This window comes from Syngnathus typhle, linkage group LG4 (assembly GCF_033458585.1).
Source record: "Syngnathus typhle isolate RoL2023-S1 ecotype Sweden linkage group LG4, RoL_Styp_1.0, whole genome shotgun sequence".
In the NCBI taxonomy this organism is placed as follows: Eukaryota; Metazoa; Chordata; class Actinopteri; order Syngnathiformes; family Syngnathidae; genus Syngnathus; species Syngnathus typhle.
In genome coordinates this window covers 20675452-20690458 of record NC_083741.1, presented here as the reverse complement: position 1 = coordinate 20690458, position 15007 = coordinate 20675452, and the positions used below count along the sequence as shown (strand labels likewise).

At 43.3% G+C, this 15007-nt stretch overlaps 1 protein-coding gene across 1 annotated transcript in view; it reads right to left on the bottom strand.

The window, feature by feature from the left end:
* The window catches only part of ntrk3b (neurotrophic tyrosine kinase, receptor, type 3b), a 98669-nt gene that overhangs the window by 38636 nt on the left and 45026 nt on the right, over positions 1-15007 (bottom strand). Inside the window, exons 5-10 of the mRNA XM_061276700.1 lie at positions 10802-10956; positions 10373-10515; positions 9689-9830; positions 5238-5543; positions 2799-2854; positions 2595-2697 (exon numbers count right to left, since the gene is read on the bottom strand). Of these exons, the coding sequence (XP_061132684.1) occupies positions 2595-2697; positions 2799-2854; positions 5238-5543; positions 9689-9830; positions 10373-10515; positions 10802-10956 (905 nt within the window). The remainder of the gene's footprint in view (positions 1-2594; positions 2698-2798; positions 2855-5237; positions 5544-9688; positions 9831-10372; positions 10516-10801; positions 10957-15007) is intronic.

Sequence of the window (15007 nt, the reverse complement as noted above, 5' to 3'; positions counted from 1 at the left end):
ATGTTGTGTCTATGAATAGCGAAGTAAACATGTTTTTCTTTTAAGCAACTCCCTCGAGGACGCCGCCAAATGGCTCTGGAAGACTGAAAAGTAAATGTGCTGCTTCTTTTTCTCAACTTCCATATGTCGCTACGCGCTTTTTTAAAAGCAACTATATTAAGCCATGGCGGCGCTGGCTTGAACTATTGATGGCGATGTTTTAAAAGGGGAGACGCTCGCAAAAGCAGGTAAAGTGCATTTAGTGTCACCACTTTACTCGCCTTTTAACCGGCGACTGCTTCACCCACAGACAAGGTGACCACTTAGCTATTAGCCGACCTGCCGCTGATGTCTTGCTGCGAAGGGTCGACATTCTCCCAATAAAAAAAACAAAAAATAGCAGATGAATTTGAGGGGCAGAAATTAATACGTGTTTGGTGAGTGTATTAGGAATATATATATATATGTATTTTTTTTTACATGATGTGTAAGTCAAGTCTCATCGCCCGGCAACAGAGCTCACGCAGGCCAAGCTAGGTAGTGATGCAATAAATGTGTGTGTGTGTGTGTGTGTTGATCATCCCAAGGCCTGGTTCAGGTATGGAGTGGCGAGAAGGGTAAACCGTCCTGACACGCACGTCTGGATCACAGTGGTTAGCCGCCAGCCGCGGGCTAGCGTCCGTGTAAGTGCGACCACGTAAGGTTATTTGTATCATTTTTTTTTGTTTGTGTGTGTGTGTTTTTGTGTGCGTCAGTGCATCTGAGGATGCTGCAGCTTCTTATTGTATCCAAAGACAGCTTCATTCCATTACAAGGAACAAGATGTAAAAAGTGAAAAGTACGATGTTTGCAGAGAGCAAATACAGGCAATACACACGTACAAACACACGTACACACATTTATATATAGAAGACAACAAAACTGCAGCGGCACCAACCATCAAAGACAAACCTGGATAATGGGCCAAGCCACATGCTGCTTCACCAAGTCTAATGGTGACTTTCGTGCCGTTACGATGAATACGACATGCTAGGGATATTATCTGATGAAAAGCTATAAATGGGCTAATTTGTTTTCTTTATCATCCAAAACTATTCTGGAGTGAATTAATCACCCTAATATAATTCTGTCGCATTATAAACTGCATAGTATTTGAAAGTAGGACAAAAGTGCAACCTGCACATGAAGAAATGTAAGGGGAAAAGAGAACAAAGATTTGGCTTTAGTGGGTTAGCTTGAAAGCGAGCGGACCTCTTCCATCATTGACTTACTCCCGACACGCTGCCTCAGCCTTTTTTCGCCTCCATAATTTAAACTGGGTAGTGAAAACCGGTGCCAAAAATAGAGGCGGTATCATCTGCTCCGTATGTTAACATCCCGCAGCTGCCAGCGGCCATTGTGGAGCTGAGCAGGACCGGCGGAATTACCCAGAATGCAGCACTCAAAGCCTACTGTCAGTTAGCCGTTCAAAACCATTTGAAAATTATCTATTTTTTTTAGTTTCGAAGCTCACGAACTCTAGTTGCGCAACTCTGTGGACCGTGAAGTATTTAAGTCTAAAGCGGGCCTGATATCTCACATCTTCTCTAGCCTAGTTTGCCCAAGCAATTGCTGCAGCTCACCAGCTCTTACGCATATCGATGACAGAGCTTTACAGGCTAGTTTACAAGCTAGCTTGGCACCCTTTTAAGCTGCTACTATTCGCTAGAAGAGACTAGCAGGAAATAAGTTATTGTTATGAAGCGATTAAGACATGCTTTAGCATTCCTCATAACTCTTCCTTAGGATTTTAATTCATTCCCTGTCCACCCAGTAGCACACAGCATACGCCTTAGCATACAAGCTTTTCTGCCGTGACGCCTCATTAGCTGCCAGGACTCATCCTTGATTGGAGCCAGCTCTGGGCCAACGTGATAATTGCCACCTCCTAAATAATTACAGCCCCAGAGTTTCTTAGCGAGGTAAGTAATGAACTAATCCCGCAAAGTAGCTCATTACGACTAGCGTGTGGCTAATGCTACTTTACGCTGCTCGAATGGGTACTGAAACTAAGAAACCATTTTTCTGAGGTGACATTGCACATTAGTAAGAGAGCGTGTCAAGAAGTACAGCTAAGGCTTAGCTACGAATGTTAGCAGATCTCATCAAATAACCTAGCTAGCTAATGTGCCCATTTACACAAGTAATGTGGTTGATGTTCCCAGGCTCGTTGCCACGAAGGCCAGTTGCTCTTTGACTGTGGCAAAAGCTGCCACGCCATCTAGCTTAGCTAGCTAGCAACCCTCAAAGACAGTCATAATAAGGGTGGCGACTGCGGTAGCCAACACATCGAATGATACACTAAAAGTAGCTGGACAGCCCCAGACTATATGTGGCTAACCAGCTCATGCTAAGCTAGCCAGCAAAGCAGCTCGCTGTTAAGCACTATAAAATGGTACTGATAGTTGCTAACTAGCTCAGACATACAACTGCTGATCATTCTTAAGGGGCTCGTTGAGTAGTCCCATCTTTTGTTGTCATAGTAAGAATTTTCACTTTGGCAAATAAGATGGGGCTCATTTGCATGAGACAGGACCACCCCCTAAAAGCATACTAATCTCACATGCATGACTAACCTTTCATGCCGAACTTGGAACGTCGTCCGTATTTGTTGATGAGCACGAAAAGGACGAGGAGGAGGACGCAGGCAAAGCCCGCCAGGCCCACCGCGATAGAGACCTGCACCAAAGGTGACACACGCATGTTAGATTGTTGCCAATTGTGTCATCAAAAGTTATTTTCATCTGCATTAAATTTCAAATGAAAAAAATAAAACTCACCCCAAATGTGTCCTCGTCCGGGCGGCCCGAATCCGAATCTGTGGGCGCCGAGGGGACTGTAAAATACAAACACGAGAAAAAATTAGAATGGAATTTGCAGTGAGATTACATGTCAGCATGCGGGGAGCTACAGGAAAAAAACAACACACATTTAAAATAACAAAAACAAAAATGTACAGGCAGAAAGAAGCGCTGCAAAATGTAATAAAAAAAAAAAATTCATTAATTCCTTTATTTCTTTTCCCTCCTCCCATCATTTCTCTTTCTACAAAAAAACCCAGCAAAATATATGCGGAATCGTAATTATCGTAAAAGTAGTAACGGCGTCTTTTTTTATCCCAAACTTGTTTTCAACAATTGTGCTCAGTTGTTCCCCCGTGGTGTCGTCCCAAAGCGGCAGGATGAGGTCAAACCGCAGCAGTGTGTGACGCCGCGACACAGGTGGAATGAAGTGAAGCGCTACACGGGGGGCAAGTGGAGGGCCCGCAGCCAGCACATCACACACTCATTTGTGCTTAAATGAATGCTGGCACGCTACACCGGCTGCCGGTGGCTGCCGGTGGCTGCCGGTAGCTGCAATACGCCGTATCACCACTAAATTAACATCTTTCTCATCTTCTTCTGCCTCTCTTCTTTCAATGCTTGACTTGACTTATTTTCAAAATAAGAATCAAATAAAATTGGTCTGCACTCAGAAAAAGGGCGAGGGGAGGGAGGGGAATAAAGTAATATGATTAGATTGAAATCGTAATAGAATGGGGAGAATCGTGAATGGATGGAAATTAAATTTAAAAAAATTGGTAGAGCAAAAAAAGAATGATTTCCAACTATGAGGTAAATACAGAAAACAAATTGACAAAAAAAACAGGGGACTAAAATGTATCAATACGGAAAGTTTTTTTTTTAAAACAAGAAAATCATATTTATAGGAGAACAAAATTGCAATTTTACAAAGAAAAAAAACTAAACAATACCCAGAGAATTCAATTTTAATCAAAGTAAACGTCATTGTTTTCTGCTGGAAAAAAAACAACATCCCAGGAGAATTAAATTGCAATACCAAAACAAAGTGCTAGTTCCAAAAACAAATTACCAATGACACTTACTGGACAGCCTGAGCACCAGACGAAAAAAATCTCATCTATTAATAAACACAATCAAGCCTTTGAACTGAAATGAACCGAAGAAGGGTCATCGTAAGCAAACGCCTCATCTGCCACCAACTTTAATGCGGCGTAATAATGTGCATCTGATGAGGAAGAACGACCTGGCACGGAGACGGAGCGGCGCCGCCATGAAGGTGAGAGATCAGGGCGGCCCGCTTTGTTTAAGCTGTCAGCAGATGCAGCCGGTCGGTTCAATAGATTCTTCAACATGCTCGCAAAAGTATGCATTTGCTCTCGAAACCAGCCACCAAAACCAGTGTGACCAAGCCGCACAAAATTGGCTGGGTAAATCTATCATGACAGGACGCACGGGAACTTTCAACCCCCCCCCGCCAAGCCTGGACATATTGAAGCAAGCAATTTGGAAGAATCCCGGGGCTTGTACTCCTACCAGAGAATTGGCCTAAATGAGCTCCACTCGGAAGCTGCTATCCTATAAAGCAGATGAAGCTGGATCCAAATTGTCATCAGTGCTACTGGGGAGAATTGACTCCTTACTCTAGAAACGGCGTAACAAAAACAAAGACGTCACCCCCGAGCCAAGACGATGAACACACACCAGGGCCGCTAACCTTTGACCCGAGACAAACGACATCGACAGATTTCGATGACCGCTCGGAGCAACACAAAGTGACCAAATTTCTCCATGGTAACCATTTGGGTGAATGTGTGTGTTTGTACGGCAAAGCCACAGCAACAAATCAACCAAAATCACTACTTCTACGACAGAAAAAGGCTACTCGAAGCAGGTTGAAATGTGAAAATCCAAATACTCACCCAGTTCCACCACGTCTGCAAAGAAGAAAACAAAGAGAGTCACGCCGTGTGCGACAAGGTGACAAGAGGGTATTAACCTTGGAATATTGACCATGGGGAGAAATTTGCCAGCCTTTGTGGGTGTTGGCGCCGCCCCATTTGTACTACACACACACACTTGGACACACACACATGAACACACACATGCACGCACAACATCTCCAGACCAATCGAAGCTCAAGTGAACTGTGCGTGAACCCCGTTGAAGCTCAGCAGCCGGTGAGAAGATGCTCCTCGAGCAACAACCTTGCGAGGACTGGCTTTCGATAAAACAAATAAGGCCTTGGCCCCGAAAGAACAACGAGGAACCTTGTGAGCAGGTTAGTTTTCGAGCTTTGGGCTGAGATGTGGAGTTTGTAAGGAAATGTTCAACCTGATTTTCACATTTACGTTTGTTTACCTGAGATGTTTATAAACATCCCCAAATTTTTTTGCATGAAGCAGAATCTTTACCCACCTTCGTCATCAATGCCGGGCGCCATGAGGAAATGCCCGTAGACCGTCTTGGTGACCGTCCCGAGCGAGTTGCTAGCCTCCAGGGTGTAGTTGCCGTTGTTGATGTGCGTCGGGTTCTGGAAGGTCAGGCAGCCCTCTAGGTAGTCCTGGTAGAAGTCCATCTCCGTACGGATGTACTGGTTGTGCAGGATCTCCTTGTTCTTGTGGAACCAACGCAGCTTCGGGTGGGGGTAACCTCGCACCGTGAACTCGATGCAGGTGTCGTGGCGCTGCTCGGGCTCGGCCAGGCGGAGGATGACCGGGGGAACTGCGGACAGGCAAAGGATGGTACTTGACTTAGTTCTTCATTCGAGCACGAAAATCGCATACTCAACAAGCTATCGTATTATGAATTATTTTTTCTTAAAGAAAAGGATACCACATGCTGTCAGGCAGATTCTTTTTTTTTTTTTTTTAAAGAATCCATAATTTTTTGTTGATCACATGTGTCAGTGCTGAGTTTTCGACTTTTACGACAAAAATGGGACATCAAGTAATTTAGTGCTCGTGCAGCATTAACGAGCCTGGCTCTAGTGAAATGTAAGAAGAATTGATTGATACTTAAATGAAGAATGAAAAACCCAAACTGTCAGTCACCGCCGCCTGCAATTGTGTGCTGATGGGTCGTCAAAGGCAAACAAAAGGGATGTTTTTTTTTTCTCTCTATAATTTCTATTTCGAAAGCTGTCATTTGGAAAAAGGACTTCAGTGATGAGCGGCCAACAAAAGTGACAATTACGCAAAAAGGCCGCTTCTTCAAGTCAACGGCAAGTCAAGGGTGGCTTCGTGTTGAAGGACCGATCCATTTTTCTCGCAGTGGAGATATTATGGCAGCAATACGAGAAACTCCGGGGCACTGTAGTAAGGAGAAAAAAAACGTGTGATTTTTTTTGATTGGCCAGCCCGAGTCACCACCTCTTGCTCCGCCTGGTTTGTTATCTGACGGCCATGTTTCCATGGGAACCTCTGCAAATCAGAATCAGTTTTATTGACCAAGTTTGGCCATTCCAAACAGGGAATTTGACCCCGGTTGATCTCATCCTCCAAATTCTGTTGTTTCAGATTGTATTACTTTCCAAGTTCCCCCAAAATATTAAAATTTACAATTAAAAATTAACAAAAAAATAATTGAATTAAATATATGTAGTTAATATTTTTAGAAGCCAGGATAAGCATGACGCAAATCTCGTTTATTATTTATATATTTTTTGAAAAATCTAATTAAAATGGCATTCATCATATCTGAATGTATTATTTAATTTGATTACAAACTAAACAATGCACTTGAAAATTAAAATAAAATATTTATTTTTTCTAACATTTAAATTTGAGATTTTTAGAAACTGAGATGAGCATGACACTAATATAAAGTGTTGTTGTTTTTTTTAAACAAAAAACAAAGACACGACTTGTGCAATCGTTTGAACATCACCTCAAAAAGGGAAATATTACCATAAAAATACATTTTGTAATTCAAAATGAAATAAAATAGACAGGCCCAAATTATCTTGACACTTGAATTGAAGCGGGAAAAAGTCCCCTGAGCCAGTGTTGTACAACAAAAGCCCCCATTGTAGTTGCAATACGCTCGCTCTAAAAAGTCATCCTTTTGAACGCCGAGATGTGACGGCCGGTAATTTGTGCCGTCAATCACGCCATTCCCTGATCACGGTGCGGGTTTGAGCTACTTTCTGACATTTCCACAGACAATGGGCCCGCAACGCTGACGAAATGTAATTACCAGCGGAGCGCGCAGTGAAAAATTAATACCTTAGTTAATTTGAGGCACCGACAGAGAGTGTCAACATGGGAGCAGAAGAATACGAAACGCCTGGAGACGACACCATCCAGGGATGGGGAGGGCGCCCCCTTGAGGAAATGTTATTCCGGCGTCGGAGACAAGTCCCGGTCCCCGAACACACGAGTCCCGGACCAGCTGGCGGCCGTTTCCACCGGGTAAACTTATGCAAGAGGCGAGGCGTATCACGAAGGGATGCCGGAGGATATCTCCATGGCAACCGCATGGTTTCACCGCAGCCGGTTGGATTTCTCCATTTTTGCCTGCTTGCGTGCGCGCAGGCTGCGGGCGGCGTCCTTGTTAATCAGATCCATCAGTTACACTTCAACACCTCATTGCATCCCAAATGTACCTGCTGCAGTTTGTCTGGCTGGTTGCTGGAACCGATTCTCCATATTTTAGTGTCATCAAAGCAGCCATTTTAGGCCGAGGAGCGGATGCCAGCCAAATAGCCCTGTAGGTCTTTTGCTGGATGGGATTATAATGAGACAACGCCGGTTTGGGAAGCACGCAGCCATTTACTGGCAGCTACTGGTGTTTATTCACATTTACAGCTGTCCATGAAACCCCGTTCGCAAAAAAAAATAGGACCAGAAACATGGAGGCGGGTGCAACACTGTGGTGAGACCACGGGGTCCAAAAGGATTTTGGAAAACGAGATTAGCTTTTGCATAATTCATTGATTGATTGATTTTTTGAAATCTACTGCAAACTATTTTCAATTCAATTTGACTAAAACAAAAGTGTGTATGTGTGTGTGTGTGTGCGTGTGTGTATACATATATATCTATATATGGCTATAGATTGATAGCTAGAAGTAGAGAGAGAGAGAGAGAGAGAGAGAGAGAGAGCAAGAGAGAGAGCGATCAGTTCTATTACTGAAACTCTTAAAAATCAAAGAGCTACTGAGAGAGAGAGAGAGAGAGAGAGAGAGAGAGAGAGAGAGAGAGAGAGAGAGAGAGAGAGAGAGAGCGAGAGAGCGCGAGAGAGAGAGAGAGAGAGAAAGAGAGAGAGAGCGAGAGCGAGAGCGAGAGCGAGAGGGAGAGAGATAGAGAGAGAGATAAAGAGAGAGAGAGAGATAGAGCGAGAGATAGAGCGAGAGAGAGCGAGAGATAGAGCGAGAGATAGAGCGAGAGATAAAGCGAGAGATAAAGTGAGAGATAGAGTGTGAGATAGAGTGAGAGATAGATGGAGAGAGAGAGCGCGAGAGAGAGAGAGAGAGCGAGAGAGAGAGACAGAGCGAGAGAGAGGTAGGTAGATAGATAGATAGATAGATAGATAGATAGATAGATAGATAGATAGATAGATAGATAGATAGATAGATAGATAGATAGATAGATAGATAGATAGATAGATAGATAGATAGATAGATAGATAGATAGATAGATAGATAGATAGATAGATAGATAGATAGATAGATAGATAGATAGATAGATAGATAGATAGATAGATAGATAGATAGATAGATAGATAGATAGATAGATAGATAGATAGATAGATAGATAGATAGATAGATAGATAGATAGATAGATAGATAGATAGATAGATAGATAGATAGATAGATAGATAGATAGATAGATAGATAGATAGATAGATAGAGCCTTAAAACATCAACAGTTTACAATGCTTCAGCATTTTCCATCCCGCTCTATTGTGCAAATGACAACATGTCAGTTAAAATGAAGCAAGAATAGCTGATTTCACCAGTGGACCGTGCTTTTAAAAAAATCAATACGTTATTTTTTCAAGACTCAACATTGAGTTGAGACACCACCTACGAAAAACAATATATATTGATCAACTGACGGTTAATGTGGCTTTTGGATCACATTAAATATGACATATTGAGCAGCATAGGACATTGATTTAGGCTAATGGATGAACTTGATGCGTGTGTATTTGTAATTTTCAAAGCAAAAAAGTCCACCCTCAGGGGTCCTAAACATCTCTTTCCACACCGATGGGAATCGCATTGGCAGGCTGTCATCAACCTACATGAGCCACTCATTGAAATAGAAAAAAAATACAAAAATTCAAGCCTCCGGTCCTAAAGATACGATAACCCTAATGCGTAGCTAAGAAAATAAGTCAATAAATACAGTTTGAGACGCAGTCAGCCATGTTCGACTTCCAACCAAACACTTGTTAGCGTATTCATTGTCGCCCCGATCGACTCTTAGCCTGTCAAGATTATTTTCCACAATAGGCGTTAAGATGAGGCGTCACTATGAGCACGGTAGTGGCGCTGTGTATTCATTAGTTGCTGCAATGACACACTCCATTGGGACTCACATTGCTTTGGCTATATTTAACCCTCGCTACGCTGCTCTGATTCCAGCTCAGTGGCGTGTCGCACAGCCGCTCAAGAAAAGAATTTCAAGCTTCATGGTTGTTCCTCGAAACATTCATCCAACTTTGATACCGGGCTACGCCTCCATCAGATTAACTAGCTTTACCATTTAGCATTGCTCAAATGAGATGAGCTAGCTTTACCATTTACCATTGCTTGAATAAGATAAGCTAGCTTCACCATTTAGCATTGCTTGAATGTATACCTCATTTTTTGGGATGATGATTTGGGAACATAACAAAAACAAGGAAAAACCTGGACTCACACTGCACGTTGAGCTGAATAGACGAGTTGGTCATGCCCACCACGTTCTCAGCGATGCACGTCAGCTGGAAGTTGTTGTCGTCGCGGCTGATGTTGAACAGCGTCAGGTTGATGGAGTGGATGTCGGGCCAGTAAACATTGGACTGAACGCACCCACACGGAAATTGAAAAACAAACAAACACGGAGTCCTTTTACTACGTGACAAGTACGAGTTGATTTATAATCGAGAGCATGCATGTGGGATGAAACCATTTGGCATGAGCTCAGGGGTGTTAATGTAATTGAGATGTGGGAGACGATCTATCAGTCTACCTATCATCTATCCGCATATCCATCATCTACTTATCAAACATCGGCTCCATCTACTGCTCTATCGTTTGGCGACCTTTAACCGATATAGTCTGGGGTGGGTGGGCATAACGAAATAAAAGTGGTCAGGGGCCCTGGTGGGCTGCAATGTGTGCTAGACGAAAGTCCCTCAGGCTTTAGCTAACCTCACGCTAATTAACTGTAGCGCGCTAATTAATAAGCGTGAGCACGACTTACTTAGCTTACAGACTGTCGGGTGTGAATTTCTACATGACTTTTTATAGAAGGGGCGGGGAACCATTTTTTTTTTTTCTTCAGGCATACCCGCCCTTGAACTAGTGGAATAAATACTGTATGCCGTTTGTGTGTGTGTACCTGGTGTGTGTTGATGGAGTTGAGGCCGTTGACAGTCCAGTCCACTTCAGGCAGGGGTGATCCGGATCCATTACAGCTCACTGTCACATTGTCGCCTTCCATCACTAACACGCTGCTGTGACTCACACTGATCTCTGGCAAGTCTATACACAGACACACACACACATCCCTATTAATAAACGCCCGCCACTGTTGACACGTTTTCACACCGAATCAATCATTTGCCTCTCGTTAAAGAAAAAAAAAATAGCGCAATGGCTGCGCGGCAACGGTGAGTCACTGTGACGCCTTTGAGTCCATCCCAACGACGGTGCGTTACCGCGACCCTTCTGTCCCCCCCGAGTATAGAATTATCTTCATCGTACAATCACGCCATTTTTGCTTGGTTGGAGATTTATTGTGTTCGGGTGATGTCTAAAAGTTACTCACCGCAGTTTTGTATGTACATGTGGTGCAGCTTCATTTTGGAAGCGCCGCTCCTGCAGGAGAGCTGTTGCGTGTGAAGGTTGGCCTCGCCTCGCTCCTGCCACAGCTGGATCCAGCGGATATTGCAGCCGCAGTCGAACACCACGCCGTCCAGTCGCCTACGACCGCCACACACACAGAGCATTTTTGGTTTTATCCAAAGCAATTGTTCTGATCGCATTGGGTTAACCGAGACGACTCGGCTTCTGCCGCTTCTGTAACCTTTAAACGTAATAACTCGGAGAGCGTATTCGAAAGTATAAACACGGCTCACATTTAAGAGGTTGCATCAGCAAGTTCCTTTACTACACACCTCTTAAAATGCTTCCTAAAACTCGAAACATTTATAGAGCATGAATGGGAAGTAACGTTCTGTGACTTAATTAAAGTCCTTTGCTTCATTTATGAACAACTTGATTTTCTTTGAATAGCAAACAGGATACAACCTAAAACCTACACTGCTAAACTATTTTTGATGTACGCCACATGCAATTGTCAAACCGTGTCGGGTGTGTAATATCTTCAGTCATCCTTGCACTTTTTTTCTTTTTTTAAATGTAATGTTACAAGCCGCAATGTTATGACACAGTGGTCCTCGGAGGGCAATTATTACAGCGGTTTGGTGCACCGGCAGCAATAATAATGACAAAGAGCCTTTCACAGGCTCATCTGTTAGGAATTGATGTTTTCCCCCCTGTTATTTCCCGAATGAATGACAATCCAAATTCACTCGAGTGCTCCGGCCAAACTACCTGTCACACAAGCAGACTGTGAGTTTATCTGCTGAATGCTGACTAGATGAAAGGTGCGGTGGAGTGCGACCTTCAGAAGTCTCTGGCTCACGACGGTGGCTAACAACTCACAGAAAATGTGGCTAAGACTAAAACGGGCTCGTGAAGGATGACGCTTTCCGTCATTAAGGACGATGGTGGGAAGAACAGTTACATAAATGCACCGTTTTATGTCTGGACACAGTGCTAGCGGCAAATTCTAAACACCGCACGTGACTGCTCAGACACTTCATGGGAAAAGTTCAAAGTTCTACTCTTCAGACCATCACTCTCGGGGTCCATTAGCAGGCAGGCACGTGTCATTAAGTTCCTCGCTGAATACATTCCTCCTCCGCCACCCTCCCGCGCTTTCCCGCCTGCCATTTCCGAGCAGCGATTGGCCAATTTTGTCAGGATGAATGTCCATCCAAACGTCCTTGGCAGGGGTCAATAAGCAAGTGCGAGAAAAGCATGAATAATGTATGCCATGGTGATGTACAGTCCATAGGAAGTAATGAGGATAGATTCCCGCAGGTGGATCTCACTGGTTCTCAGGGACGAGGACTGAACCGTCTCGCTAACTGATCAATTTGACCTCTTGGGAATTACCTATTCCACAACAAAAATATTGTTTATTACTTGGGAAATTTGTGCCCAAACTACCAATTCTAGTGGAGGGGGCGGGGCTTATATCACAAAAGAATCTGATCATTTAATGAAGATAATTCGGTCTTGGAAGAAGTCTGGGTTTGATTCGCAGTTAATAGCCAAGACATCGAATAAAAAGATACACAAATCTCCTCAAATGTAATGAGCATAGTGGAAAAGTCCAATAAACATTTATTACACCTTCGAAGAAACAATGCAAATCTTTACGATGGCTTGTAATGTTTGCTGTGGAGCTAAAACAGAACCAGCGCACCGTGTTAGTGTTAGAATATAAATTGTGTTAAATAGGATGCTCATTGTTGAGTTCAGGTTTGGGTAGTTGCAATATGAATTTGAAGATGTGCTCAAATAGTAATTGAGGCAATATGCAGGTCGTTCGTATATAAGACGGCGGAAAATGCCACCTTCAGAGTCCAGTAAGGTCTCAAACCAAAACTGATTTTATGTGGGTCAGCTCATGATAGCCATGGCAACAAAATTTCAAATAGTAATGCTAAATTAATGGCAACCAACTTGGTGTCTGATATGTACCAGATAAAGTGAACCACCAGGGATCGGAGCTCGGTAGGGCAGAGCAAACCAACCTCCGCCCACATCCCCCCCTCCGTCTTATATTCCATTCTAATGATGCTAATTGCTAATACGAATTACCAGCCTTATACATTACACGTGGCCCCTCTGGAAACGGTCAATTAGGGCAAACACGCTACAGCAAATAGCGAAATAATACGCTGGAAAGAAGATCCATCACTTGATGTGCAGTTATTTATGCCGCCGTTTTGTGTTGAAGGCTATAGTTGGCAAATCCAGATGTTGCTGCATATTCATGAGGGATGCCAATTGTCAGCTTTATGCGGGCCAGTTTAAAACCACATCAGTCACTAAAGCGGCTGGCGCCGTAAGGAACTCGGGGCTGGGCGGGGGTGAAGTCCATAGCCTCGGTACCAAGACCGAGGAGACATACGGATGCTGAAGGCAGCACGCAATTGAAGCCAGAAAGTAGCTATAGCCCGGGAATCGGGGAATCAGGAAAAAGCTATAGTCCAGGTTATCATCTTGGATTTGCTCCAACTCACCCCGAGTCCCTCACGAGTACAATCTTTATAGGAAATAAATGCATGGATGGATTGGATGGGGATGCACTTTTGTGTACAACCAAAGGCATCGTGATTAAGGAGACTGCAAAAGAGCAACTGGAAAGCCATCCGATTCCTCGCAGCTGCACTGGCATTCAAATAAAGACTTTTTATTTGAGCCTTTCGTCACGTTATGGTGTTGCCAACACGCTGCTCTTTAAACGCATAAAGCTTCTACCCCCACTTGAGGACGAGAAAGAAAGATGGATGTGGAAAATGATACCACAACTTCACGGCAGGAAGGGGAGAGATGATTACAGACTGTTTTGATTAGAACGGGGTTTGTTAGGATTATACATAAACAACATCTTGGCGCAGTACTCTAAAAAAAAAAATCGGAATCTGTATAGCAACATTTCTTTATTTCCAAGAACTTTCAGTAGTAGTAGCCGACTAACAAAAAATATTCAGCAGTGTTCACACCCACAACGGCGCAACCCACCCATTTCTGTGTACATCTGCACAAATTGCAAAACTTGTTCTATGCACAGTTAGAACACACTATGCACAAACATATAAAATATAGAATATAAATTATAACCCACACTCTTGCCTTCTTATCTTGATTTCCCGCAAAAAATAATTAGCCTACTCGCTAATAAATAGACTCTCAAACATCAACCTCATTTTTTTCTTTTTCACAAATGGCATTGGATGGGAGGTGGTCAGTACATGATGGATATCTTAAAATAAAAAAACTTTTGAAGGTCCATTTTGGTCAAAATGGCTTCTTTTTTGTGGTAATTGAGTTTCGCTCCCTCACTATATTGCTGTAAATTTATTCCAGCATGTGTGTGTGGTTTTTAACTAGATCCACACCTAACATGCTTTTGTAATTCTCCCTCTGCCTACTTTGATGTTTTTCCACCGGCGCTCTCCATCCCGCTAATAGTTTACCCCCAGTGCCACGGAGCGCTAATAAAACCTGGGGTTCACGTCTTGTAATTTACCTGTCAGGCGGCCTTTTAGGAGGCACACTTAATTTATTATAATCCTAGTAACGGAGATTACAGTTTGGATTCATTCACATATCGTCAAAGAAAAATCCATTTCACAGCATGAGGCAGAGCAAGAGAGCCAAGTTAGCATCTAAAGAAGTGCTAACAGAATAAAAGCATTCGCCGCCACTGGGTACAGAATATTCCCCCTCTTTCCGAGCACAAAACCGCTTTAAATAATCCTCGATCATCCCCTCCCGACACAAGCCGCTGTGGCACACCTCCGCCATTTTAGAATCTTTTTCTTCTTTTAGCTTAAGAGCATGCACACAAAGAGGCTGAGGCAATGATGTCGAATAGGAACATTTTCAATACATATAGATATGACACTGTGGTTTAAAGAAAATCATATATAGCGGCCTCGTTGTAAGATTTGAGGATGATTGGGTAAAAAAAATAAAATAAAAAAGAGCAAAATATCCCTAACCCTAACCCTTAGCATAGCCTGTTGCCGTGCCGCTGTCCAAGTTGGTCGAAATATCGGAAAGGCACATGTGCTCGCTGAGTCGGAATGAGCGATTTGGTTCTAGGGAGGCTGAGCTTTGCTTCCGATTGTTATTAATCATCCACACCCCAAAAAAACGACTTAAATAATAA